Raw genomic sequence first — 27,808 nt, 5'->3', positions numbered from 1 at the left:
CTTGACAAGCACGCTCAATGAGAGGATAGGGAAGACAGCAGTCTATATTTGAAATCCCCTGGCTTGTCAACCTTGCTTTTTAGAATCCCCAGCAGAGCTAATCAGTGATCACAAAGCATCCACCATGTCTCCCCAATAGTCGTGGAAGCTGTCCACTTCTCTCCAGCCCCATTGCCACATTGCCACTGCTCTGGCTCAAGCCACCATCATGTTTCCACTAGATTATTCCAATAGTCTCCGAAGTCACCTTTCTGCCTCTAGCTCTAATTGGAGAAGATGAGGACAGGCCAAAAACAAATATAACAAGCTGCCAGTCTAGCCAGGGAACTCCCACAACACCAGTCCTGGCAACTTCTAGAAGTGAGGGAGATGGAAGCAGTTGCAAACTCAGACCTTTCCAAATCTAGAGAAAAGTCAAAAACACAGCCACTATGAAGACCAGTAAATAAAACCGTGCTTTAGAGAGCATGCTGCCCGGATCTGCCCTCAGGGACTACAGCTGTACAAGAATTGTCTGTTCCCCACCCCACCCCACCCCCCACCTCCTCCAGCCTCTCTGGAGCTTGGGGCTTCTGATCAGAGAAGCTTGTCTGGTTCCTTTCACACCCCACCCCCTTGCACAGGCCTTGCTGAGATGTGTTCTCAGCAGGGCAGCTAACAGGAAGGAGACTCCTCACATGATCCAGCTTAGTCCTCCCTTTCCCCCTTCCCAAAGCGGCACACTGCAGTGAGAGCACGGCAGAAATGCAGACGGAAGGGGGCCAACGGTGGGCAAGAAGGGCTCTGCTCCTCGGTGTCCTCTGGGCCACCGCACACTTGCCTTCTTCAGGTGCACCCTTGCCCCGGCGTCTCCCGAGGGCCACAGGTAGGTGGACACTGGGGTCAGCTGCCCCTGCTGCTGTTGTCACATATGGATGAAAGGGACAAAGAGAGGAAAATTCTCACTTGACTCACTTCGGCTTTATGCTTCCTCCTCTGACTTTTAGCACTTAGAAGAATATCAAACACTTTTGATGCCTCGAGTAAGTTCTCAAAGATAGCTCAGAGATAATTCACAGACAGCATAAAACAGGCCAGTCTCTAGTTTTTTATTGTTAGAGACTTCATCATGAAAAAAAAAATCTTCTTTCGTCTTGGAAATTCTCTGCAACAGTGGAGGATTCTTCACAGGTCTGTGGACAACTTTGGGCTCTGAGATGGGAAAATGAAATTGTACAGATATTAGAAATCTTTCTCATCAGAGACATAATGTCTCTTTGAGGAGGAAGAGGGGTTCAAAATTCCCTTCTAGAAAGAAAGCAGACAAGGAAGAGTGATTTCATAATTTTTCTTCTTGTAGTTCTTTTGCTATCATCAGCTTATTTCGTTAAAGCACCTCTTTCGGGTCCCAAAGGTTATTTTTTTTTAAACTTTACAGCTGCATCATATTCAAAAGTGTTTTATACATTTTCACCAGGGTTCTTGAAATTCCACTGTTACCCCACACTTAAGAGTTTTGTTGAGAAATCTCTCCTTGTGGGCTTGGAACGAGTGACACCAACATATTTCAAACTTTCTCCCTCTTTTTCTTACCAGGAAATAGCACCCAATGCATTGTACCTCCATCCCTGGAATTTCCTGAAGGGTTTTTCACAAAACAGGAGCGCACAGATGGAGGCATTGTAATCTACTTCCTAATTATCCTGTACATGTTCATGGCCGTGTCTATTGTCTGTGATGAGTACTTCCTACCCTCCCTGGAAATCATCAGCGAATGTAAGTGGCTGGAAATCTCCCCCATCATCTTCCAAATTAATTGTGCCACAAATACGTGGCTGTCTTTAATTTTTTTTTAATGTTTATTTATTTTTGAGAGAGAGAGACAGAGAGAGACCGAGTGTGTGTAGGGGAGGGACAGAAGGAGAGGGAGACACAGAATCAGAAGCAGGCTCCAGGCTCTGAGCTGTCAGCACAGAGCCTGATGCTGGGCTCGAACTCAGGAACTGTGAAATCATGACCTGAGCTGAAATCAGACGCTTAACCAACTGAGCCACCCACGCACCCCACGTGGCAGTCTTTAAAACAGCTCAGCAACAAGTCTGTCCATCTCAGCTGGTTGCAGAGATGGCCTTCTGTGTTGTGGGGCCCCTACCTTCTGGAACTGGCCTGCATGTGGTTTTTCTTGGTGGTTCACGTGCAGCAGAGCATCTTTAAATGAGTACCCAGCAATTTTTATTACACTGACTATCTCCAGAAACTCTTTGTCTGCTGTACTACCTGGCTGGCAGTTCGTTCTAAACTGTTCCAAGTTTCCACATATATGCACTTGGTGTGTACCCCTAATACAAGAGACTCCTAATGCTTGCCATTTTATGCTTTCAAAAACTTTTTTTTTCTGTTTTACTCTAAAATTGTAATTGTTTTTAAAGGTAGATGGTAAACAAATGACATTAAGGACTATCTTCCTCCCCACTTCCTTTTTCAGCCTTCTGCCAGTAAGGAAAGTAACTGATGTTTATGAACCAATAAATAAATAAGTCCTGCGTCCTATGTAAAGTGACCTCAGGCATCAGATAATTGTAAATTCAGTTATTAAAAGTTAAGCTCACTTTCAGGTTTCTGAAAATAAGATCTGCCAGGCTAAGCCCCTCTGTTCCATCCCCTCGGCCAGGTACATTGTCCACAATTCTGAGCATATCCCTTTCATCAGTATACCAGTCCCTAAAATCAGGGTATCAGTGATGATTCAGGCCATATAAGCAAAAGGCCAGCAGAAGTTTCCAGTCTGTCTCTTGCTTGGTTAGTTTCATTGGTTGAATGCGCTCATTTCAGAGAAGGTTAAAGTTAAGTGTTTGGTTTCCTACTGCATACTCACAGGATTGCACAGAAACTGCATCCTCTCCCCCCATCTCACATGCACATACATGCACACACACACACACACACACACACACACACACACACACAGAGAGATTGCTGGCATTTCTTCCCAGAGAGAGAGAGCTAGAATATTAACTCTCCTTTTTCCCATGGCCCCTGCTCCCCAACGCCACTGAAATGCTAGTCCTTCTCTCTCTTGTTCACTGCACCATAGCGGTACCCTTAAGACCTAAAACAGGACATGGAAAGAGCAGAGGCTCTCAACACATATTTGTTTAAAGAAAAAAATTTATAGAACAGGTAGGCATGTTTGTTATTATTATTATTTAACTTAAGTAGTATAAATATATACATTTTTATATTGACATTCCATTTTACATTGACATCAATATTTTTCTATAATAGAGATTAAATTACTTTCACATCGTATTTTTACTGATTGATGAAATGCAAGAAAAATAGAAGAAAAAAGTAAAATCGCCTACATTTTCATCACCCAGAGACCCCCACAGTTACCATTTGGTGTATTTTCTTTTGACCTTTTAGATCTTGCTATATATACAGTTTGAAGTACACTCAAAGGTACACACTTTTTCCTCATATATTTTATTCTACACATTTCCCCCATATTAAATACTCTTCAAAAACATGATTTTTAATGGTAGCATGATTTTCCAAATGATTTAAGAATCTAACACTGGGTTTTATACATAGTAGGTACCCAGTAAAAATTTATCATAATTTTAAAAATTATTAATCTCATTGAACATTTGTGTTTTTTTAATTTTTTTATCCTAAGCAATGTTGTGCCCATACATGTACAAGATCTTTGCAAACCTCTCTGATTGTTTATTGATAAAGATGCAGAGCTATGCATATTTTAAGCTTTATTTTATACATTACCAAAAGCACTTCACAAAAAGGGTGTGCCAACTTATACCTCCAGAATGTGGGATAACTTCCATTCCAGAAAACCATGAATAATATCATTTAAAATGTCTGTTAATTGCTTTAAAATGGAATGTCATTTTGTAAAATTTGTATTGATCCAATTATTTGTGAAGTTGTAAACATTTCATGCTTACTGCAATTTGTGGTTTTGCTTTTGTGCTTTTTTGCCCATGTTCTGACAGGAGGGTATTTGTCTTTTTCTTACTGATTTCCAAGACATTATTTTAATATAAGGATATTAACCCTTTTTCTAATATCATTTCTATATCACATGCTTTTTCATAGTTTGTTGTTTGTTTTTGTAATTTGTTTATCACATTGAAGTGTACATATTTTTAAGTAAATTTATAAATATTTTCCTTTATGATTCTCCTTTTGGTTTTACACTTAGAAAGAAATTTTTATCTCCAGGTCAGAGAAATTATCATAATTTCTGTTACGTGTAGTTTCTTTTTTTTTTTTTTTACATTTCTTTCTTTCACTAAGAATTTGTTTTGCTATAGAATTCAGTGCTACTTTTTCAGAAAGTTAATCAATTTTCATATACTAAATTCTTATATATATGTATGTGCCTCTGCTTCCAAACTCTTAAATGTTGTGATAATCTATTTGTTCATCCTTGTGCCAGTAGTGAACCTTTAATTAGACGACGTACATAGATTATGTTAATTATATTAACACTAAGAAATTTTAAATTCAAGGTACTCTGTCCCACCTTGAAAATTTCTCTTCCTGGAAAATAGAAAAGTCAAAAAAATTTTTTCTTTTTGTTTTCACATTTCCTTTTTTTTTTAAATATATAAAATTTATTGTCAAATTGATTTCCATACAACACCCAGTGCTCATCCCAACAGGTGCCCTCCTCAATATCCATCACCCACCCTCCCCTCCCTCCCACCCCTCATCAGCCCTCAGTTTGTTCTCAGTTTTTAAGAGTTTCTTATGCTTTGGCTCTCTCCCACTCTAACCTCTTTTTTTTTTCCTCCTCCCCCACCCCCCCATGGGATCCTGTTAAGTTTCTCAGGATCCACATAAGATCTTTTGTTTTTTGTTTTTTGTTTTCACATTTCCAAACTATACCTTGACTAAAAGAATAAATTCATCAAGAATTTTGTTTATAAAAAATTGTCTTGGGAGTGGTAAATAAATAAATAACTTTTCTAGCCTTGCAGAAGCAACTGCATTAAAATTTAGATTGCTACTTCAAAATAATCTTCATTAAGTGACTTCATAGAATATTTATAATAATGACTTCCACTAGGCCACTTGTGGAATTACTTTGAAACATCATCAGCAGACAAGTGAATCGCTCTTTGCTGTGAAATATAATACAGTAGCTATTATGAATGTGTAAATTGGTATTCAGTCCAGAATTGGGTTCACAATTCCAATGTGTGGGAGGGGAGCTGGCAGGGGAGGGGGGGTGCAGTTCCCCCAACAGCAAGTAATTCTGACACTATCTACCCAAAGATAGCATCAGATCCCAGACTGCCCTCCCCATCCCCAACTGACCTCAGATGCCATTTGCAAGCCCAGATTATTATGCTTCTGACTAACTGGTTACAGATTGGGAGTTCCAACAACCCTCTTCTTGGGTTTCAGATAGCAGTCATAAGGCTGGGCTGTTACCTATACTTCTGACCAACTGGCTGTATAAATCAAAGTTTCCCATGACCTCCTTCTTGGGTTCAATTAATTTGGTAGAGTGGCTCACAGAACTCAGAGAAACATTTTACTTCCTAGATTACTAGTTTATTACAAAAGGATATAACTCAGGAACGGCCAGAGAGAAGAGAGAAACATGAAGCAAGGTATGAGGTATGCCCTCTCCAGACATGCCACTCTCCCAGCTCTCCAAATTCCAGCTTTTTGTTTTTTAACAGAGGCTTCATCACATAGGCATTATTGATTACATCATGACCTTTGGCAATTGATTCAGCTTCCAGCCCTCCCTCCTTTCTCTGGAGACCTGTGGGTGAGACTGAAAGTTCCCGCCTTCTAATCACATGGTTTGTTCCCTTGGCAACCAGCAGCCCTCTACAGTTGGGGCCCAAAATGTACCTCATTAAAATGACAAAAGACAACTTTATCAAGCTCTACAGGTAGGAATTTCCTGCTTTGGGGAGCAGGAACTTTTGGGAGCAGACTTTTGAGGCAGGAACTATGGATGAAAACCAAATATCTATTTTTTTATACATCACAACATCGCAGCAGCCCACCTCCTGGTCTTCAAACACGTAGCCCTGGTAGCAAAACAATCATAGAAGTTAAAAGATACTGGCACATTACTAGACTCTCATTCAGTTCATTAATAACTAACTACCTAGTCCACAGTGCTGAGCTACATTGCATGCAGGCAGCAATACTAGCAATAGCCCGCCTTCAGTCCGTTCCTGATCACACAGTCTAAGGTCATACAGGTGCACAACTAGTGAGTGATTTTTACCACAAACAATATGGCTGAATTGACTGTTAATCTCAATTTGGCAGACGGGGCAACGGTGCATCTTATCCCACCAGACCCTTAGGGATTGTGACACAAAGGTTGAAGACAACCATTCCTTAGCAATCCTCCCTGCTTCCAGCCCTTGTGGCTGCAGCCCCCGTCCTTTGACCGCTACATCTAGCAAGGGCACAAAACAACAAAGTTGAGGTGATGTGAGGAAGAAAGAATACCAACACCTTCCCCCTCCCACTCTTCCCCAGATCCACCAGAAAACAGAAAGCTATTTAGTGGGGGGACACTTCTTCAGGACGCCTCATGTTCAGGGTGAGCACACACTGGTGAAGGCTTATAGGCCAACCCTTAGCGCCCTTATCTTCCCCCATTTTCGATAACCAATATTTCAATTGCCCACTCCGATTCTCTATCAAACTTCTTTCTCTGCCTATTGCTAGATATCAAGGACCATAAAATGTGTTCCTTGGTCTGGAGAAATGGTCAGCAATCCAAATCAGTGCAATATCTTTGGCTCCTGTTCTTGTATAGTATTTTGAGCATTTGCATCTAATCCTAGAGAAGCAAAGCCCATTGCAGAGGCAGTGAATACTCCTGTCAGGACCCACTTTTAGGCCCCAAAGACTACCAGCATCAATATTTCTTGCCAGCTTTGGTCAGGACCTTCCTACTAGGGAATCTGCCACATAGCCCTCTGTAGTCTCTGTCTCTCTTGTTGGCAGATAGAACAGTTCTTATTGGCATTTTTGTGTTTCTGGGGATACAAGAAGAATGTGTCTAGATTCAGCCCATCTTTGCATTGCTCCAGACCCTCATGTCCACTCATTCCATGAACCCAGGTAGACATCTCAAAGGAGCACACAGGGATATCTACTTACCTATTTCAATTGCCTTCCAAAATGGGAGTTCGTCTTATAGGCTGCTACTTTCATGCACCTTTCAAATTTTCAGAGTGATTTCCACAGGGTTATACCTTATGTGGGTATACCTTTAGCACCCACATTTCTGTTGCCTTTCTAATCTGACCGTGTGGCCACCCAGATACCAAGTTCCTTTCATCCTTTCTCTTCCCAAACCAAATGCTTTTGTGAGCCAGGGCCATTCCAGCAAATCCCCCTTTACTGAGACCAAACTAGATAGGTTCTGAACCCAGAAAGGTTCTTTTGGGTTTTATGGAGGCTTCATTACACAGGCATGATCAAATAAATCATTGACCAATTTATTCAACCTCCAGTCCCTCTCCCCTTCCTAGAGGTCAGGGGTGGGACTGAAAGTTCTAACCCTCTAATTACAGGGTTTGTTCTTAGGTAGGGTCCAAAAGTCGCTTTGTTAACATAACAAAAGATGCCTTCATCACTCTCAATTCTTAGGAAATTCCAAGGGTTTGGGGAGCATGAGTCAGTAACTGTGGCTGAAGACCAAATATATGAGAGAAATATATTTTGGTCGTCTGAATGACCAAATACGTATTTCTTATAAATCACAATATCACATGTGTGATTGATGGATACCCACGCTGCTGCTAAATCTTCTTCAGCTGCTGAGAACTGACCCTGGTCTTGAGTGCTGAAAATACTGGCAACAAAATGAGATAGAAATAGTGCTGGCCTGATTCATTTTTTAAGTGCCTATAAATTAATTCTGTCATTTCTCTTTTCAAGGTCTAGCATAGTCCATCCAAATTAGGACATCAGCAATAAAAAACAATTTCCCTGGGATTTGTTTACATCCACAGAAACTAGCCTCAGAAAAGTCTGCAAACACTTTACATTTCCCCATAGTTCTTTTGAAGAGCATTGGGTTATAATAATTCCACCCATTTTGTCAACTAATAAGGATTAATGTAATCCTGAAAACAGTTTACTGAAGCATTCCACAATGTGCTGGAGTGTTGTTATTTATTTATATATTTAGTTATTAGCTATTTGTCAAAAAACAATTATAGAAGACCAAGCATGGCTCTAAATTAAATAGAGACGGTTTCATTTGGTCTTCACAGAAACCCCACAAAGTCAGTTCTATGAGTTTGGTTTTGCTGATGAGAAGCTGAGATGATACATAATTACCTAAGACCAGCCAACAAAGCCTTCCCTCTCCAATGCTGACATCCAACAATATTCTCAACTGCTCTGATATAATTTGACACATCCTTCTTTGAGGTTAGCAGCCATAATATGGTTGTTTCAGAAGAATTATTCTATTTGAACAGTCTTTTTTTTAAGTTGATTTATTCATTTTGAGAGTGAGAGTGCGCATGTGCAAGTGGGGGAGGGGCAGAGAGGAAGGAGAAAGAGAATCCCAAGCACACTTTCCCAGCACTGAGCCCAACGCAGGACCTGAGCCAAAAATCAAGAGTCAGTTGCTTAACTGACTGAGCCACCCAAGGAACCCGTGAACAGTTTTAAAGGGTGTTTTCATCCCAAGAGCACTGGAGTTTTGACAAAAAGAACCAACAACAGCATCAAATACTCATTGTAACTATGGAGGAAGTATACTACAAAATAAAGAGAATCCACTGAATTGCTTAAAAAAATCAGTTTAGACTTTCAGCCACTTATTGGAGGTTGTAAATTAATGTTATAAACACATGCCAAATACAATAATTAGACCCCGAGGCCTAAGCCTTTGGTTGTCTAGAATGTCCATGAGATCTTAGTCTGGTACTGTGAAACCAAATCATCACATAGGTTGCAATGACTTTCTGTAGGGTGCATGTTATAAGTCCCAACCTAGAACATGATGGGAGAATTGACAGGACCCTGGCCCACCCCAGCCCCATCACTTCATTACCCACTCCTCAAGCCACCAGTAGTAGTTCGTTTGGTCAATGGAAGGGTCTTCAGATGAAGATAGAATAGGCTCAGGACTCTCCATGCAGAGGATGAGCAGGACATGGTAGAGGCCAGAGCCTCTTGCTGATACCCACACTGGACCCTTTTTCTGTCTGTACTATCTATGTTGATCTGGCAATTTCCTCTAGAGTCACCACCACAGGAGGCTTCTTCCAGCAAGGCTCTTTTCTTTCTCCTTGCTCTACTTATGATCACAGAAGCCACACAAACTCTCCTCCCCACCCCATCCTCAACACATACCTTTTATTAGACAACCCGAGACATTTTGCTGTCATCTTTACTCTGTAGCACCAATATGGAAATGCTGTTCCTGTGCCCTCTTCCTCGAATCCCATTTTCTTTTATATCCACTGAGGTTCTCTCGGATAAGAGGCTAATGATGATTCATTGAACATAGAGGAATGAAGTGAAATTAATCCACATCATAGAGGGAATAAAAATCACACTCTAGTGTCCAGAGCATTTTACCTTCAGAGATAAGACCCAGTTTCTGAATTGGGAAATAGAATTGAGGATTCAGGGGAAGGGGTTATAAACGATGTCATCAGAGGTGGAATATTATCTGAGATCAAGGGAGCTAGAGGTAATGGGGTAAAGAATAATCTTAAGGGAGCTCCCTTATCCCCACCAGTTGTGCTACCCTAGACCCGGAGTTGGGTGGATACACTGAGGTGTGTGTGAGACAGAGACAGAGACAGAAACAGACAGGTTCCAAATGAGGACAAGGAAGAAAGGGGGGGGGGTGGTCTTTGTGGTCTCTGTTCATTCATGTAAGCCTGACTTATGAAACTGTCTAAAATTCCCATGCTTGGTTTGTAAAGCTAGTCACATCTGGTACTGTTTGCTTGGGGTTTCTTCTTTCTTCCAAAAGCTCTATGGTATACTTGTTGGATGGTCTATCACAATACTGCATGATCTCATGGTTCATGAGTTCGAGCCCTACATCGGGCTCCGTGCTGACAGCTCAGAGCCTGGAGCCTGTTTCAGATTCTTTGTCTCCTTCCCTCTCTCACTCTCTCTCTCTGCCCCTCCCTGGCTCTCACTGTTTCTCTCTCGAAAACAAATAGACATTAAAAAAAAAAAAAAAAAGAACAGACTACAGAGATTCTAATTCTTTACTCAGCAAAAATGAAAGTGCAGAAGGTGAGTGATCAAAGTCAATATGGATATGTTTGGGGCAAATATCAAATCTAGAGTGCATCTGCTAGACCTTGAAAACCAAGTTTAAGGCAAATAAAACCAAGAGAAAGTACATTTATGAAACCCATTCTTTTATCTAATCTAATAATCCATGTAACAACTTTAAATGATACTTCAAATATCTCTGGAATATTCTGTCTAGGGTTCCTTTTATTTCTTTTACATTAAAATCCATACGATTTTATTCAATCTTTAGTGACCCTTTCTTTTTTAAAAAGTGATATCTTTAAAGTATACTTAATATTTAACTTAAATATAAATTAATATTATATAAATTAAAAATATAATAGAAACCATATTAAATTATAGCCCAGATAAGACTATTAGATCTCATCTCTATAAGCAGTTTGGTTTTAGAAACACAAACATTAAGCATAAAGCCAAAATAAATCCTTTTTATGTCTACTTTTGATATGTAGTAGGGGTCTCTTAGAGTTGTTTAGCCACTGTTTACAGTAGTTTTCTTTACTTTTTCTCAAGCTAACTTCGTAGAAAACTGAGGACCCCCTACAATTGGTCACTTGATATAGCCCAAAGTCCACAATGAGCTGGCTAAGACACTTGTCTTTTTATTTATTTATTTTTTTAAATTTATTTATTATTGAGAGACAAAGAGACACAGAGCATGAGTCGGGGAGGGGCAGAGAGAGAAGGAGACACAGAATCCGAAGCAGGCTCCAGGCTCTGAGCTGTCAGCGCAGAGCCCGACGTGGGGCTTGAACTCATGAACCGTTAGATCATGACCTGAGCCAAAGCCAGACGCTTAACCGACTGAGCCACCCAGGTGTCGCCGACACTTGTCTTTTTAAATGTTACACTAATATACTACTCAGTTAGGAATTCTAATTCCTCCACCATGCTGACCCTTTGAGGTATAACATCTTTTTTTTTTAATGTTCCTTTATTTCTGAGAGAGAAAGAGAGAGAGAGACAGAGAGAGAGAGAGAGAGAGAGAGCGAGAGCGAGCACGGGCTAGTTGGGGAGGGGAAGAAAGGGAAGGAGACACAGAATCTGAAGCAGGCTCCAGGCTCTGAGCTGCCAGCACAGACCCTGACATAATTTAAATGTCTATTTATTTATTTTGAGAGAGAGTGTGTGTGAGCAGAGGAGGGACAGAGATAGACACAGAATCCAAAGCTGATTCCAGGCTCTGAGCTGTCAGCACAGAGCCTGACATGGGGCTCAAACCCACGAACCATGAGATTATGACCTGAGCTGAAGTCAGGTGCTCAGCCAACTAAGCCAGCCAGGCGCCCTGAGGTATAACATGTCTTAAGTGAAAATGATCTTAATAAGGTGTTGGGGAAACATACTTAAATAAAATATCTAATTTGTTATCAAAAGGTTTTTTTTTATTCACTCTGCTTTGAACCATGTTTGCCCATGTTCAACTGCAACGTTATGTCTCAGAAATAGACAATAAGAGAGAAATGTGAGTTTTAATTCCAGGTGGAATTGGTTCTAAATGGATAAAAGTGAAAGGGAGTTGAATAATTCCGTGGGTATGGCATTTGGATAGCCAACAGTTTCAGGGGATTGTTTGATTCTTAATCCTCATGAAATTTACAGAGGCCAAGCCTTCCCAAAGAACAAAGAATCTAAGAACCGTGCTTTCTCCCTGCCACAAGGGCATTCATCCTCCTCTTAAGAGCATATTCATCTTCTTTGTGTTTCTTTTCTCTGATCTAAGTTGTGGTCCCCTTGGATTGCATCTAAATCTACCCAAGGTATATGGATCTGAATAACTGCCAAGTTTTCTGGGTATTACCAAGATGCTATTGCATATACAGGCAACAATAATAATAATAATAATAATAGTAATAGTAATAGTAACAATAATAATAAAGCCATGCATTAATCTCTTTGCTTTACCTACATGGATAGCTGAAAGAGTAGCTTTTGAAAGTAAAAAAGATCTAGGTGTCTATCCCGTCTCTGCAATTACTATCTATGTGACCTTGGGCAAGTTATGGAGCCAAAACTGAGGTAATTGTGAGGTTTGCAGATAAAGTGTCTTATACATGCATTATATGATAAGCTTAGACCAGGTGGAAAATCACTATAATGTTATAGACATTAGATTGGAGGTTGGAGGGAGTCCTCATAAGTGGAATTAGGTCTTTAAAAGCATTACACAGGGTTTCAGAATTTATTCCCTCATAGCTCAGACAAAATATGAGGTGGTAACTATAAAGAAATCAAAATGTTTTTATTTATTGCTAAAAACATCACAGGATATATATATGTTGTACATTGGGAAGCTAGGCATTTATCCCTATGATGTTAAAGCTGTACTCAAAAAAAAATCTAAGAATATATTTGAAATTAATGTTAGAACAGTTTTGCAAATCATAAAGCACCTTGGTTTGCTGTCACACTTCATTCTGGACCGAAATTAAAACTACTCAGGATGACTATCATCCCAGTCACTGGAGGTGGGTCTGAATGACCTGTGATTGGTCATTCTAATCCATTCACAAAGCATGAAAATTTGCTGCCACTGGAAAGTTTCTAAAATTGTATTAGAGGATGCCAAATTACATATAGCTTACGCTTATAACTATTAAAATGTGCACTGTGAAAGGGCTGGAGATACATTAAAATGATATCAGTGGTTAAAACACAATGGTAAACATGTAAGTGATTCTTCCCCTTCTATATTCCCACACTATCTCCTAAATTTTCAGTAATGTAAGAGGTTTTTTTATTATAAATTTATTTAACAATAAAAAGTGGCATAGAGTCTAAAAGCATAGAATCCATATCCTACATTTTGATAAAAATTGACAAAATTAGAAGAGGCCTCAAAGAGTATGTAGTCCAACACTCCATTTTACAGATGGCAAAATGTAAGGCTTGTCTGAATAATGTGTCTAAAATCCCATATTAAGTACAGGCAGGGCCAGAATACAGGTTTCCATTTTAGTTTAAAACTCTTCCCACTATATTATCTTTCCAGAAGAGAGTTTTAAAAAGCTGTCATAAGCTTTTCAACATAGCATCAGAGAAGAGAACATGTGTAAGAAAAAGTCTGATGAATTTTGGTTTAAGTTGTGGTCCCCATAGACCACAGGTCATTATCATAAAGTTGCACTTTATATAAACAATGTAATGATATCTAAACCTATAAAGAAAACTCACCTTGAACAGTTCTCCTATATCCTGAAGGAAATGTGATTATTCCTTTAGAGTAATAAAGAGGAAAAAAGTAATAGCTCTGGGGGGAAAAAAACCAGAACAATTTATCTTTAATAATAAACTATCGCAGAGAGAAATGCTACCCAAAGGTCAGCGAAGACAAAGTCAGTCTATTCTAAAGTTCAAAGGTATAAACCATTTTACAAAATATGCTTAGAACCTTAAGATATGACTTGTTAAAATATCTTTGAAGTTTTATACATCCATCGTTACAGAACCTTTCCTTTCATAACTCAATTAGAGCCCAGTGAATAGCAACACGCTTTTTTGTTACTGCCTTTTGATAGTGAAAGTGTTCAAAAGGGTCACTTATTTTCCTTCCTTGTGACAAACAGCTCAACAGATCACCTTTTCCCTCCTGAGACTGAATTTTTCTAATGAAGCATTCTTAAACTAGTGTTAAGCAAAGATTGGTCATTTACTATTGAGCTGCACCAAGTTTGGACATTTAGTTCAAAATTAAGCATTTTTTCCTTTTGCAACTTCATCCACATATTATCAGGCCCTGATTTAATTAGAGAATTCATGCTAATATCCAATATCACTAAATTTATACATTCTCTGGAATATGCTGGAAAACTTCCAAAGTATCCCTGACTCCCAGTAACTATTATTTGCCCTAGGAAAGAATAGAATGGGGTAGTTATATGCCCATGCCATGAGGCAGGAAAGGAAATAACGGAGTCGCCCAACATGTTATGATTGGCCTGCCTTAGTGCCATTTTTACATTAGGTTTCTGTGGTGAAATAGAAATAGCATTGGATTTAGAAACAACAGACTTGGAGTTTATGCCCTAACTTCTCACATATAAGATCCTTACTATCCATGTAACTGAGTTACTTAACCTCCTGGGCCTGTTTCCTCATCTGTAAAATGGAAATACCACCACTCATATCAGAGGATAATTGAGATTATTAAATAATGTATATGAAAGTGAATTGTATACTATGAATGTAAGATATCATTTACTTCATTCCTGAAATGAACAAAGTTAAGCATAGAGCAATATGTCTTATCATGTTCTATTTTAAAATTTTATGGCCAATTGGTCTTACACAGAGTCAGCTAGATAGATGATAGATAGATAGATAGATAGATAGATAGATAGATAGATAGATAGACTCTAACCAGCAAAGGAAATGTTATGAACTGTGTTGCACAAAATATTACTTCTCTGCCTTCATTCATCACTGCAACCTGTTCATCAAGCAACATGACCAAAGGCAAATAGTGAGGAATCATTCCACATATCCTAAGAGGACTTTTCACAACAGAGGCTTAACAGGTGGCAAAATAGCTCAGACTAGATAGAGCTGGTTAGGCCTCTTGAGACCAAATAACCTCATGACTAGGGCTGGCATCACTGGCAAGAAGGAGGTGGATGACTTTCCACACACACTCCCCATATCTTTCAAAATAAAAGCTAAAATCCTTGCTAGGATTCACAAGTCTTACATGATCTAGCCACCTATTACCTTTTACCTTATCTAACCTTTTACCTAATGTTAACCAGAATCTGAGCTTTCAGCGCATCATAATCTTTTTTGCTGGTAGAGGGTCTTGCCTCAAGGTTGATGGCTGCTGACTGATCGGGGTGGTGGTTGTTGAAGGTTGGGGTGATATGGCAATTTCTTAAAATAAGACAAAAATGAACTTTGCCACATCGATTGACTCTTCTTTTCATGACCAATTTCTCTGTAGGATGCAGTGTTGTTTGATAGCCTTTTACTGACACTAGAACTTCTTTAAAGATTGGAGTCTATCCTCTCAAACCCTGTCATTGCTTTATCAGCAAAGTTTGTGTGATATTCTAATTCCTCTGCTGTCATTTCAACAGTCTTCACGCATCGTCACCATCTCAAGAAACCACTTTCTTTGTTCATCCATAAGAAGCAACTCCCCACCCACTCAAATTTTATCATGAGATGGCAGCCATTCGGTCACATCTTCAGGCTCCACTTCAAATTCCAGTTCTCTTGCTATTTCTACCACATCTACAGTTACTTCCTCCACTAAAGTCTTGAAACCCTCAAAATCATTCATGAGAGTTGGAATCAAATTCTTTCAAACTCCTCTTCTGTTGATATTTTGATGGTTTTCCCATGAATCGTGAATGTTCTTAATGGGATCTAGAATGGTGATCCATGGGCTGCAGAATGAATGTTGTGTTAGCATAAAAACAGCATTAATCTTATCATACATCTCTTAATAGAGCTCTTGGGTGACCAGGTGCATTGTCAATGAGCAGTCATATTTTGAAAGGAATCTTCTTTTTGAGCAGCAGGTCTGAACAGTGGTCTTAAGACATTTAATAAACCATGTTGTACATAAATATACTGTCATCTATGCTTTATTGTTCCATTTATCGAGCACAGGCAGAATAGAGTTAGCATAATTCTTAAGGGCCTTGGATTTTCAGAATGGCCAATGAGCATTGACTTCAAGTTAAAGTCACCAGCTGCATGAGCTCCTAACAAAAGCCTGTCCTTTGAAGGCTTGAAGCAAGACATTGACTCGTCTTCTCTAGCTATGAAAGTCCTAGATGGCACCTTTTTCCCCATAGAATACTGTTTTGTCTACATCGAAAATCTATTGTTTCGCCATCTTCATTAATGATCTTAGCTAGCTCTTCTGGATAACTTGCTTCAGCTTCTATATCAGCACTTGCTGCTTCCCCTTGCACCTTTATGTCATGGAGGTGACTTCTTTCCTTAAATCACACGAACAAACCTCTGCTAGCTTCAAACTTCTTCTGCAGCTTCCTCACTCACCCCTCTCAGCCTTCATTGACTTAAAGAGAGACCTTCTTCTGGATTAGGCCTTGGCTGGAAGGAATGTTGTAGCTGGTTGGATCTTCTGTTCAGATCACTAAAATCTCCTCTATATTAGCTATAAGGATGTTTTTGCTTTCTTACCTTCTGTGTGTTTACTGGAATAGCACTTGTAATTTCCTTCAAGACTTTTTCCTTTGCAGTCACAATTTGGCTACTGTTTGATACAAGAGGCCTACCTAGCTTTTGGCCAATCTCTGCTTAAAACATGTCTTCCTCACTAAACTGAATTATTTCCAGCTTTTGATTTAAAGTGAAAGATTTGCAACTCTTCTTTTCTCTTGAACATTTAGAGGCCACTGTAGGGTTGGTTATTCATTGGCCTAATTTCAGTATTGTGTCTCAGGGAATAGGGAGGCCTAGGAGAGGGAAAGAAAAAGGAGAACAGCCAGGCGGGGGAGTAGTCAGAACACATACAGTATTTATCAGTTAAGTTTGCTGTCTTATCTGAGTGCAGTTCATGGCAACCCCAACAGTTTCAAGAGTAACATCCAAGATCACAGATCAGCGTAACAAAATATACGAAGGGAAAAGTTTGAAATATTGAGAAAATTATCAGAATGTGATATAGACACATGACATTAGCAAATGATGTTGAAAAAAAGGCACAGATACACTTGACACAGTGTTGCCACAAACCTTCAATGTGTAGAAAACACGTATCTGTGGAGCACAGTAAAGTGAAGTCTGCCTCTACATATGTGCCTAGCTTTCTCACTTGAAAACTTTTAATTTACCTTCTCCGCAAAGGCCTTTCTGGCTACCCAATCTAAAATTACAATCCTTTCTTCATGACATTCTATATGTTCCCCACTCCCTGCTTTTGCTTCCTGCTATTTCTAACATAACACATATTTTGCTTATCTTGTCTGTTTCTTTTCCCTAGAATTAAAGTTCCACGGGAACAGAAACATTGGTCTTTTTTTTTCTGCCATATTCCAAGCACTTAAAAAAGCATCTGACATAGTAGGTACTCAGTACAACAACAGCCAGGTGTTCTATCAGTGGCTGCTTAACAAATCACCCCAAAACCAGTGGCTTAAAAAATTATCATGGTATTACCTCTCACAGATGCAAGGGTTTCCTGGGCTCAGCTGTTAGTTCCAGCTTGACGTATCTCATGCAGTTATAGTCAGAAGAGAAGACTGGAATTATCTGAAAGCTGCCTCTCTTTCACATGTCTGGTGCCTGGGATGGGGAGATTCAAAATTTGGGGACTGAACTAGTAGGGGTTCCTCAGGCACCTCTTATTTCTGTATGGGCTCTTCATGAGGTATCTCCAGTACAGGAGTTTCACGGTGGCTGGGGTTTTGTGTGGTGGTTCAGGGCTCTAAGGCAAAGGTCCCTAGAGAGAACCATGAAGAAGTTTTGTCACCTTTTATGTCCCAGCCTCAGAAATATTATGGCTCTGCCATATTGTTAGTCAAAGTGGTGACAGGGGGAGACAGAAACTCCACTTTTGTGGGGGGGGGGGGGTGAGAGGCAGGGAATGGAAAGGTTCTGGAAAATCACCAGGACACAAATACTGTAGCCATTTTTGTAAAATACAATCTGCCACACCAAGAATAAAAAAAGCATGCTACTTCCATAGGCTACTTCGTAATGTACCAGTAAAACCTAGTTGGGGATTTCTGATGCAACCTTGTCTCAGCCTTCCCAAAACAAGGTACTCTTTTCAACATGACTTTCTCTTCTCCTTCCCATAGTAGATCCCTTAGTTCTAAAATTGAAAGAGCCAAAAACTTCCTAAGACCCTTCATCTCATCACTGAAGACAGTGGATGTGCTTGTAAGTCTCAGGGATATATACAAACGATTTGAATACTAGTATTTTCTTGGGCTTACTACTCTAAAATTTTAATGGTTGTAGGTTTTAAATCAATAGACTGTAATTATACAAAAGTAATTCTTATTTGGTTTTTAGTGAACTAATTTCCTCTCATTTGTATTGACACAGTTGAAATTGCCAATTTGTGAATAATCCTAATTCAGCTTAATTTACAGATCTTAAAAACTACCAATATTCGTTTTTTCTCCTCTTTCAAATTGGATTAGGACTCCTGAGATAACTTAGTTTCATCAACTTGTACAGGAGCCCTGTTGACAGTACTATTTTAAAGAAGTCTGGCTGTTGCCATACACCTACAGCCACCCAGCTAGAAAGGAAGTTCTTTCTGGGTCCCACAAAACCCTGCATCTTGGCATTCAGAACACGGAGTTGCAGTATAGCTCCCTTGGTCTCTGGCCTTCTCTCCCCTTCTAAGGAAGCATTAAGTAATGGATTGATAGAGCAAGACTGGGTTCCTCTAATTTTTTAACCTGCATGCTTTATTTTTCCAGTTTAAGTCACGGTTAGTGCTTTTCTGTGAAGCTATAGATTTGAATGTTTAGTTATAGAGACATTCCCTTTGTCACTTTCACATAATTTCATTTGTCTGCAGCCCTTGGACTGTCTCAGGATGTTGCAGGTGCAACTTTTATGGCAGCCGGTAGTTCAGCTCCTGAGCTGGTTACTGCTTTCCTGGGTAAATATCGCTCCTTATATTTTTTGCTTACTCAATGTGATTTTATCTTCTTCAAGTCTGGTAGCACTAATGTAGCAATTACCTTGCTCATAGGTGTATTTATCACAAAGGGAGACATTGGCATTAGCACCATTCTTGGATCTGCAATGTATAACCTCTTTGGCATCTGTGCAGCTTGTGGCTTACTATCTAATGTGGTACGTAAAACAACTTTACTCCACAAATTTATTGTCTTGACACATTACAAAAATGGTTTATGGTCTAGAACAAACAAGGCACTAGTAATGTGTTCAATCAAATTTATTAATCAGTAGAAAAACATGTCTTTCATTTAAAGTTAACCCACAAATAGCTCTTGGTCAAATTTATGAAAACCAGAGTAGGTTCTGAAACACCATTTTTCTTAAAATTCCGTCTCTAAGCAAAATGCAAAAGGTTACAATATTTAGCAACAAACATATAGTTTTAGTATTGTGCTAAGCATGTACTTGAAGTTACACTGTAATGGAAACAGTAAATTATCATTTTACAGGCCTCAACGCTATCATGTTGGCCCTTATTCAGAGACTGTGCAGCATATGCAATTAGTGTAGCTGCAGTTCTTGGCATAATATTCGACAACCAAGTTTACTGGTAAGCTTGAAATGATCATTACTCTTATGGAAAACACAATTACAGAGAGGGTTTTTATGAAATTCCAATGGTTTAGCAACATCTCTTTTTCGGAAATGTTATTTCAGTCACTTCTCAATTACCTACCACTTTGGTACCATTTTCCCACATGCCTCTGAGCTAACTTCCTCATCACAGGTGCTGGTTGGGTTTTCCCTTTGAAAGTTCTTCAGTCATGTGAGTCTCCTTGTCTCACTAATCACTGGACATTACCACCCTTCCTTCACCCCTCAGCCTGTTCAGTCTCCCCTTTTGTTGTCAATTAAAGCCCCAGCAGTTGGGTCTTTTCTTCTATTGGGTGGTTTACCTTGCCTAGGTTAGAAGTGGTCATAGTCACAAGACCAGAGAGAAATGACGGAGGAAGTAAATTTTAAAATCTTTAAATTCTTCCAACTCTCTCTCTGATGTTCATTTAGCAACAACTATAGCCTTTTTCCTCTAAAAATCAACTATAGGTATTAGCAATTGTTTGCTTTACCTCCCAGTGTCTTGCTGTTGCAAGAAAATGAAAAAGAGGGTGACTCAGTGGACAGCTAATAACTTTTTCAACTAAGAAGAACCAGGTATCTATTATGGGTTTATCACTATGCTAGGAGTCACAAGGGATGGAGAGGAATGTAAAATGCACAGCCATATAGACTGTGCACTGCATAATGCTACAGGATACCAGAAAAATAGAAAACAATGTAAATGGCACCTTTCTGGAGTATTACAACTGGAGTTTTACAACTTTCTGGAGTATTACAACTTAGCAACCCTGCATAAGACCTGCAGACAAGAAACTTAAAATCTTGCAGGGAGCAGAATTTCTAAATGAATCACCCTGAAATCTAGTCTGTCTCCCAAAGAAAGCCTATTGGCTATAGTAGGGATCCTTCTGGAACTCAGCAGTTATCTTTCAAGTGACAATGACTGTCCTAATGATTGTCTCTAAAGGGACAATGACAATAACTTTAAGAGTATCCAAACCTATGCTCCCTCTATTAGGGAAAACAAGAATTCTGTGCTTTCAGTGTAGCAGAGCTTCACTGGCTATAAAATAAAAGGTAAATGAAAGGTTCAAATGTAGTGGTATTACCTAATCACAACTCTTTAGGAGACCAGAGTATGGGACAACAGTTCTTAGTGCCTATGATGTAATTTCATTTTTTAAATATCCTTATTGTCTTGTGACTACAAGCCAAACTTAGTTATATCAAAAAAAAAAAAAAAACCAAAAAATGAAAAAAAAACCCTGTAAACTGAAAAGTCCCAAAGCCTTATATATTCTGAATAGTTTACACAAAATTCTTACACCAGATTTGAATAGACACAGTTGAAATGAACTAACAGATAAACCATATTCTTTTATAATACTGTATATTTTGAGGAATGCATGCTGTCAATGAACTGAGATGGAGAACTCCCATCACTATTCACTAGTTTAACTTTTATTTTGAAAGTCTACAATTTTTATTTTCAAAGCATTTTTTATGCCTATAATTTATAAAGTATAAATGAAGACAATGAATTTAGAATCCTTGGTTTTATTTGAAATATAGAAATGAATGCCAAGCTTTTATGCATAAATTTGTAATAATGCTGTGGCCAAGTTTGGACACAAGTATAAAACCAAAATACACCTAGAAATATTATTTGCTTGTTTTATTGCTGTGTTGGAAAATTATTAAGCAGATACTGCCCCCAAACTACTAGCTCTACAAAACCTTTGTTTTTTTATTTTAAAATACACAAATTTCTCTAATTTATAGGTATGAAGGAACTTTACTGCTTTTGATATATGGATTATATGTTTTGGTGCTGTGTTTTGACATTAAAGTTAACCAATATATTATAAAGAAATTCAGCCCTTGCTGCACTTGTGTTGCCGAAACTACGGAGAGGAGAAGTGAGCAAGAACCACTGATGGGATGGGAAGACGAGGGTCAGCCACTCATCCGTCGGCAATCAAGAACTGACAGTGGGATTTTTCATGACGATTCTGGCTACTCTCAGCTTCCTTTAAGTTTACATGGTCTTAGTCAGGTTTCTGAAGGTAAGAAGCACATCATGCCCACTATTAAATCTATTCACTAGAAAAACTTGACTCATTTTGATTCAGCAATTACTATATACTTTTTATGTAAAAGACACTGTGGATATTCAGACATGATGAAGAGGTGGTCCCTATCCTTAAGAATCTTCCAGTACTGTAGAGAAAAAAGAAAATAGCTAGAATACGAAGGTTTAAGTACTATAAAGAGGAGAAAATAAAGTACAACTGTAGTTCCTAAATGGGACAGACTGTATAAAATTTGTATAAAAGCTAGGAAAGATAACCACAGAGAAGGCAGCATTTAAACTGAGCCTTGTGGAATAGATCAGATTTTAACTGATGGCCTGATTTATTACCAATAATTAACAGTTACAGAAGTCTGTTATGTAAATAACATAGAAGTAAAAGTAAAGTATATTCGATAAACTGATGGCCAACGAATTAATATGAGCAAAAGGCCTGGTCAAGAACTTGCATACCTGGAGCACAGAATGTATACATTAAAGAAGCAGATTAAAGGATGATAGTAAAGAACAGGAGAGCCTTATATGCTAGTATGTAAATCTTTGCAGGTTTCTGAGCAGGGCAATCAGAGGATAAAAGAAATGGGAGGTCTGGAAGAAGCCACTAAAACAGCTGGTGTGTTTGGTAGGTGCCTGGACAGAGCAAAGGAGTAGGAATAAAAGAGACAATGCAGAGGAAGCATCACCAAGGTAGGGCAACTGAAAGACTGTACAGGTCAGAAAAGGGAGCAGAGGAAATTCTGAGGCTTCGTTCATGACTGATTGAGAAAAGGGGAACACCACTTACAAAAATTTGGAATTTAGGAAAAAGTGCTGGTGTGCGAAAAACCAGTTTTAAATATGTCATCTGAAGCAGTTGCAGAACATGTGGATAAATGTGTTTAGTAGAAGTTCATCTAGGGCCAGAAACAGAAATTTATGCATTAGTTTTCTACAAAGTGGTTGTATGAAACAGATTCTAAATTTACCTAAGTACATTAGGAAGCTATTCTAATTTACTACCTAAAAAAATTACAACATGACATTTCCCCTTCTTATAAAAATTAGTTTCTAGACTTTCAGGTGCAAGTGGCATATTGCTAAGTTAAATTTTTTAACCAGAAATTCAAAAGAACCAAAAGAATCTTTTCATTACACTAAAATTATATCTAATATTATTTAATGGTCCATTGGCTGAAGCTTTGCAAATTTTTTCATGAGTTATTTTACTGGCATTAGTTGTAATGTAATTTGATCCAATACATGGCTACATTATTATGGTACATTACAATATAGTACATTACTTTGTAAATGCCATGCAAATTTTAAATAATTTTAAAGTGAACTCTTATTTTTATCCAATATATTATTGTCTTCCACTAACTTAACAAAACAAATTAAATAAAAGAACATACTCAAGTTTTATAAGTTATATTGTAGATTCCATACTAGTTCCTATTTTCTTAAAGGCTCTTCCTAAGAATTATAGTGAATTCCAAGTTTAACAAATAAATGTTAAGAAAGAAAACTTGAAGCCCCCAAAAATCACAATGATATTTAGAATGGAATATTCAACTTAATAAAAATATTATGCTATAATTGTTTTATACATTGTAAGTATGCATTATCTGATACAGAGGGCAGGCTAGAGACATCATCAATACTGGAGGACAGAGACAACTATATTAGCTATAATAGGTAGAAGGCAAGTTAGACCCATAAGCAAAAAAAGTTACTAAAAACCATTCATATTGTAGAAAACCAAGAGAAGTCCAACTGACACTTAATAAACATTATGTCTAATACATTTACTGAATGATCCAAGATATTTTGATGGATTTTTAGGTCCCAAATCAAGAAATGCTGAGTATCGCATTTTATACTGTCTGCCCTAAAGTCTCAATTAGTTCCTTTTTGCCAGCAATATCAGTAATGAGGTATTCAAATGTTTTAAATAGCCTCTTAGAAACTGATACAGCTAATTTATTTCAATATAGCTTTCTAAATGGACATTTCCAACTTAATTGGCCATTTGAGAAAACTCAAAATCATTTATTTTTTCCTCAACAGATCCACCAAGTGTTTTCAACATGCCTGAAGCAGACTTAAAAAGAATTTTTTGGGTACTATCCCTTCCTATCATTACCTTACTTTTTCTAACCACACCAGATTGTAGAAGAAAGTTTTGGAAAAATTACTTTATGATAACCTTTTTTGTGTCGGCACTATGGATATCCGCATTTACATATATCCTGGTTTGGATGGTCACAATAACTGGTATGTATCTTTAATACAAGAGCACAATTTAAAAAAGAAAATAATCAGTTTCACAGAAGAACTGCTTATATTCACTAAAAGTCTAGCTAAGGAGGAATTTCTCTTTCCACAAAGACTAAAGATAACTGCTATTTACAAAAAGATTAAATATTAATATACCAGCAAGATCATTCAGGGGTATGTAAGTTGTGTATTACATACCAACTATATTCTCAAATATTATACAGCCTAGAGTTACAAGTCAAGGGATCTTCTTATAAATGAAATCAAGTACACAGGATGTCCTCCTATTATGCTAATAATTAAATCACATTGTATGGGGTCTACAATATGCTCTATCCACTGAATTCTATTCCACAATGAAAAATATAGCAAAGGGACAATATTTTGAGAAAACAGTGCATGCTCACTGTTTAACTGGATTACATTTCACTTTGCTTTTGCATATGGCAATACAAACCAACTACGAAATGGGTAAAAAGTACATAAAATAAAATTTAAGTTTAGGTTTCTACTACCTTCATGATTAAAATTTAAATATTACCGCTGGCCATAATCAGCTCTAGTTTCACAGAACTCCAAAACACTGAATATAAACATAGGAAAAAAAAATCAAGGATTTCTCCCAGAAAGGTTAACCCAAATGAACATATCAGAGGTGAGCAAACTATGGTCTGTGTGCCCAAACCGTCAGGACTCCTGTTTTTGCTCATTAAGTTTTACTGAACATAATCACACCCAATCATTTATATATTATCTGTGGATGTTCTCACACTGAAATGGCAGAGGTGAATATTTGCAACAGAAACCATATAGCCTGCATTGCCTAAAATAATTACTACAAGGCCCTTTACAAAAAAAGCTTGCCGATCTCTGACTTTCCCCAAATTAATGTATGACTTAGAATAGCATGTTAGCAAAGAGCAGAGTATTTCTTTTCTTTTAATGACAAGGATGAAAAAGTCCAATTAGCTTGCATATTAAATCTCTCCAAATTTTCTCAGCCAGAATATACTTAACAATAGGAAATCAGGAAAAGAGCAAAATCAAGTAACAGATCATAGAACAGCCCCCAAGATGATAAATATTAGTGTTATTTATGTACATATGAACTCTGGCAAACCAGTAACAAAAATTAACAACCAACTATAATTCCAATATCAATATATAAAGCATGCAATAAACAGCTACTTAAAGTACTTTTAATTGACATTTTAAGAAAAAGACTTTAAGGTAAGTATTCAATTGCAACATTAAAAGAGCAGTTACATGTTTTTTTATTTAACTTCCCTCTGATTCTGTTTCTGAACACATTTCTGGAAAATGCTGCACTGACATCAAACTTAACAGAAGGATTAATAAATCGGGAACATGATGTTAGGAAGATTCAGGTAGAACCCGATTTTTGTTTTCCTTTGTTTAAGGTATATCACCAAAGTAGGACCTAAAAAATGTGTACCATGTTAACACATTTATACGTTAAAAATAGCTGTAAACAACTTGTTTAATTCTGACCACTTTAAGAAAATGCTTTGCAAAAGAGAAAATAACCAATCTTATCATTAGCATATATTAAGCAACAACCTTGGTCAGTTAATAGTGAACATCCAAACCTTTGGTGGGCATTATCAGGCAGGGGAATTATTCCTTAGTAGAATTTTGTCTATTAAATATCTTTAGATATCTATCATTAAAAATCTGTACTACCTGTATTACCCAATTTACCAGTCTTATTCAAATATTTTTCTAGCTGAAATCTAAGTACATACTGGTTGTGAAATCTAAATGTGCCTATTTTCTTTTTGTTCAGGAAGGAAATATCTGAAATAACTGCAGAGAATGGTTATTGAATCTATAAGATTTGTAACTTGTAGTATCTATGTTTATTACAGGGGAAACATTAGAAATTCCAGACACAGTAATGGGCCTTACTTTATTAGCAGCAGGAACAAGCCTGCCAGACACGATTGCCAGTGTGTTGGTTGCAAGAAAAGGTAAGAGCTAGGTCCCTCGTGCTGCAATGCCCATTCTTCAAACCTGGCTGAAATACACTGAGCAAAAGTACCTTTAAAAATATTTATTTCCTCAGGGCACCCGGGTGGCTCAGTCGGTTAATCGTCCGACTTCAGCTCAGGTCATGATCTCATGATTCGTGAGTTGGAGCCTGGCATCAGGCTCTGTGCTGACAGCTCGGAGCCTGGAGCCTGCTTCAGATTCTGTCTCCCTCTCTCTCTGCCCCGCCCCTCGCTCAGTCTGTCTCTCAAAAATGAATAAACATTAAAAAACAAATTTCCTCAGCATACTTTGAAGAAAAAAAAAAAGAGTGACTCAAGAGGAAGGGTTTACTATTTAATTGCAGATTAACTTCACTAAATCTAACCCCCAAATAATACTCATCTGAAATGTGCATTAAATCATAATTAACCATATTAAATGAGAATGAAAAGCAACAAGTAATCTACAGACCTTATTGAAAAATGGTTTAATAAATAAAGATAATTATTATTAAATAAATGTTAAGACTTTAAATACTAACCCCCCCAAAATTAAAAAATACAAATTCAGTAAGACTTTTGTTCTAATAACAATTTTCCAAAACCAACAAACAAAAAAAATTTCCAGTGTTTTTTTATGAAGCTTATTAATAAAAATACAGCATTGGTGTGCACATTTTAACAACATGCTTTTTTTTTTTGTTTTTTTTTGCAGGCAAAGGAGATATGGCTATGTCTAACATCGTGGGATCCAATGTGTTTGATATGCTGTGCCTAGGTGTTCCATGGTTTATTAAAACTGCATTTATAAATGCATCAGCTCCTATAGAAGTGAACAGCAGAGGACTAACTTACATAACCATCTCTCTCAACATTTCTATTATTTTCCTTTTTTCAGCAGTTCACTTCAATGGCTGGAAACTAGACAGAAAGCTGGGAGTAGTCTGCCTATTATTATACTTGGGGATTACCACATTATCGGTTCTGTATGAACTTGGAATCATCGGAAATAATAAAATAAGGGGCTGTGGAGGTTGATATTCATAGGGTTATGTGGAAAACGTGGATGATGGGAGAAGGAAGAGCAGGAAAACTCCATTTCTTCATTTAAGTCAAATAAAAAATATCCTGAACTTTAGAATCTAAAACTTACTTACAGTAATTCTTCATCACCAAAGAAAAGTAATTTAAAACCAACCCAAAATCACATCCTAATTTGTCTGAGCCCTTTCTTTTCAAGGACAATTACATATATAAAATGGAAGTTTTGAAAAAACCATCTGTTTTACCTTACAGTAAGTTGATAAAAGTTGAGGAAACTTGGACAAATCCCACTATGTAGTACTGAAAGTAACAACAAGAAAAATGGCTTATTTCATTAAAAACAGTATAACCATTCATTTAAACTGAATGACCAACTTGCTGTCTTTAAAAACCCAAACTTGAGATTAACAAAAACCACAGTATATTTAACACTATACTGTTAAAAGCTGGTGGGAGTTTTAAAAGTTCATTTTTACAGCTTTTGTAAGCATACAGTATTACTAAAAAAAATGACTTTTTCTAGGAGATTCAGCAAAACAGATGTAAGAATGTTCCAACCGCGGTTTAAAATTACGCATTACGATCCAAGCGAACATCGATTTCTCTGCCACTGATTTTTATGCCATTCATTATTCTGCATGCTTTTTCAGCTGATTCTGGGGAGTCAAATCTGACTGTTCCACAGCCTTTTGACTTTCCATTCTCCATTTTTATTTCTGCAAACATTACATGACCTGTGAAAGAAAAATTATAAAATTACTAGTCAGTTTAAGTGGATTTCATCTCACTACACAGGTCTGATATTCCTCATAGCCAATGAAATGATAAATAGCTGGCTAAAAATATTAATGATTTAAAAATAACATCATATAAACATTATTCTCATCATTTTACATTCTGAATATAAACA

At 37.7% G+C, this 27,808-nt stretch overlaps 2 protein-coding genes across 6 annotated transcripts in view; one reads left to right on the top strand and one right to left on the bottom strand.

Moving 5' to 3' along the window:
- The first annotated feature begins 697 nt into the window (after positions 1-697).
- Positions 698-27,002, top strand: SLC24A5 (solute carrier family 24 member 5). The gene is made up of 9 exons (XM_011282858.4): positions 698-865; positions 1,576-1,755; positions 18,791-18,874; positions 18,968-19,071; positions 19,407-19,507; positions 21,298-21,581; positions 23,654-23,860; positions 25,753-25,854; positions 26,570-27,002. Exons 1-9 carry the CDS (start codon positions 745-747, stop codon positions 26,890-26,892), a joined length of 1,506 nt encoding a protein of 501 aa, XP_011281160.2. The 5' UTR covers positions 698-744; the 3' UTR covers positions 26,893-27,002.
- The window catches only part of MYEF2 (myelin expression factor 2), a 31,379-nt gene continuing 29,767 nt past the window's right edge, over positions 26,197-27,808 (bottom strand). For 4 of the 5 annotated variants that reach the window (XM_023255392.2, XM_023255391.2, XM_023255390.2 and 1 more), the window contains one exon: positions 26,197-27,632. In XM_023255392.2, coding sequence (XP_023111160.1) covers positions 27,469-27,632 — 164 coding nt within the window. In that variant the 3' untranslated portion in view covers positions 26,197-27,468. The remainder of the gene's footprint in view (positions 27,633-27,808) is intronic. The other variant, XM_023255393.2, reaches the window with a different exon arrangement.

The sequence above is a fragment of the Felis catus genome, chromosome B3 (genome assembly GCF_018350175.1).
Source record: "Felis catus isolate Fca126 chromosome B3, F.catus_Fca126_mat1.0, whole genome shotgun sequence".
Lineage (NCBI taxonomy): Eukaryota > Metazoa > Chordata > Mammalia > Carnivora > Felidae > Felis > Felis catus.
Note: the sequence above shows the minus strand (reverse complement) of the source record. Positions and strands in the feature narration are given on the sequence as shown.